The following is a 1,603-nucleotide window of genomic DNA, read 5'->3' as shown; positions in this document are numbered from 1 at the left end:
AAATATAAATGCACGTTTTTTAGGAGCTGGCTGATTCAGGTCCAATGTTTATAGTTATTGATAAATTAAAGGAACATTTCATTTCGATTACTTTTCTTACATTAACTTTGGTCAACACTGAAGTATGTGTAGATATGCGCATGTTTTTGTGCCATCAGGAACTGACACAATTTATGCAATTGTTTACTTTTTTCTCATTTTAAAAAACTTTTTTTATTGGGAAATAATTGTTAAATGCAATTGTTCAGGTAAATGTATATAAAGCATGAATATTTACGATGGTTTTTATTTTTCGTTCTGCGGCGCTATTTGCTTCATCTCAACAGAGCGTGATCTCCTGACCTTGATGGTGACGTTTCCCTTGGTGATCTTGCGCATGTTGAAGCCGACCGTAGGGATCATGTCCTCGCTGAACTGACCCGACTGCAGACACACAGACACACAGAGAGTTTCACAAATCAAGCATCTGAATCCACTGAAATCTGCTTGAATGCAGCTCCACGAGACGCCTGGATTTATGCACCGATGACCTTCCTGAGCGAGTGTGTGTGTGTGTGTGTGTGTGTGTCGTGGCTGTTGAACACATAAACACCGTTCCGGCAGACCACATGATTGGACAGAATGCCAGATGCTGATTGGCTGAGAAACGGGGTCAGCTGATCAACTTGTTTTTGATTGACAGCTGTCAAGTCGATCAGATGCTGGACAGGACCTCCACAGCAGTCTGATGATGATGTTCTATCTGATACACTGCGTCAGATCTGACGATACAAAGTGGCATCAAATAATGCTGTCTGTGATACTTTGTGTCTGATAATGCCGTATCTGATCTAATGATGCTAAATCTGATACATTGTGTCTGATTTGATGATGCTGTGTAACACATTGTGTCGGCTAAATAAATAAATGTAATAATGCTTTATGTTACAGTTTGTGTCTGACAGTGCCGTATCTGATCTGATTATGCTGCATCTGATACATTGTGTCTGATTTGAGCTGATGATGCTATACGTGACACCTTATATCTAATATAGATGCTTAAGTTAAGTTGATATATATTACATCTAATGTAATGATACTGAATTGGACACATTGTAATGTTAAATCCTCTATATTAGGTCTGATTTATTGCATTATGTGATACAATGCATCTGATATTCTGTATGTGGCACTCTGATCACTGACTAATGATGTTGTATCATACGTGTTTTACCTGACCTAATGATGCTGAAGTTGACGCTTTGTGTCTGATGTGATGTATCTTCTAATGATGCACACACTGTATCTGATGATGCTGAATCAGACTTCTATATCGAGTCTGATGCCGTATCTGTAAATGTAAAACACTGCATCTGATTTGATAATGATGTACGTGACACATTACATCTGATAATGTTGAATCTTCTATATTGCATCTGATCTAATGATGCACACAGTGCATCTGATACATAGTATTTAACGATGCCGAATCAGACACATGGTGTCTGTTTGTGATACAATGATCTGATTATCCTATAAAACTGACCTAAAGATGCTGAATGTGACACATTCTATCTTCTATACTGTATCTGATCTCACACTGATTCCGTCATATCTGACACAC

The 1,603-nt window shown here is 38.2% G+C and overlaps 1 protein-coding gene across 1 annotated transcript in view; it reads right to left on the bottom strand.

Moving 5' to 3' along the window:
* LOC107575230 (ADP-ribosylation factor-like protein 8A) overlaps window positions 1-1,603 on the bottom strand; it is a 3,686-nt gene that overhangs the window by 1,351 nt on the left and 732 nt on the right. The window contains exon 2 of the mRNA XM_016261637.1: window positions 343-423. Within this exon, the coding sequence (XP_016117123.1) occupies window positions 343-423 (81 nt within the window). The remainder of the gene's footprint in view (window positions 1-342; window positions 424-1,603) is intronic.

This window comes from Sinocyclocheilus grahami, unplaced genomic scaffold (assembly GCF_001515645.1).
Source record: "Sinocyclocheilus grahami isolate Dianchi unplaced genomic scaffold, SAMN03320097.WGS_v1.1 scaffold2518.1, whole genome shotgun sequence".
In the NCBI taxonomy this organism is placed as follows: Eukaryota; Metazoa; Chordata; class Actinopteri; order Cypriniformes; family Cyprinidae; genus Sinocyclocheilus; species Sinocyclocheilus grahami.
This window is presented reverse-complemented; position numbering and strand designations above follow the sequence as displayed.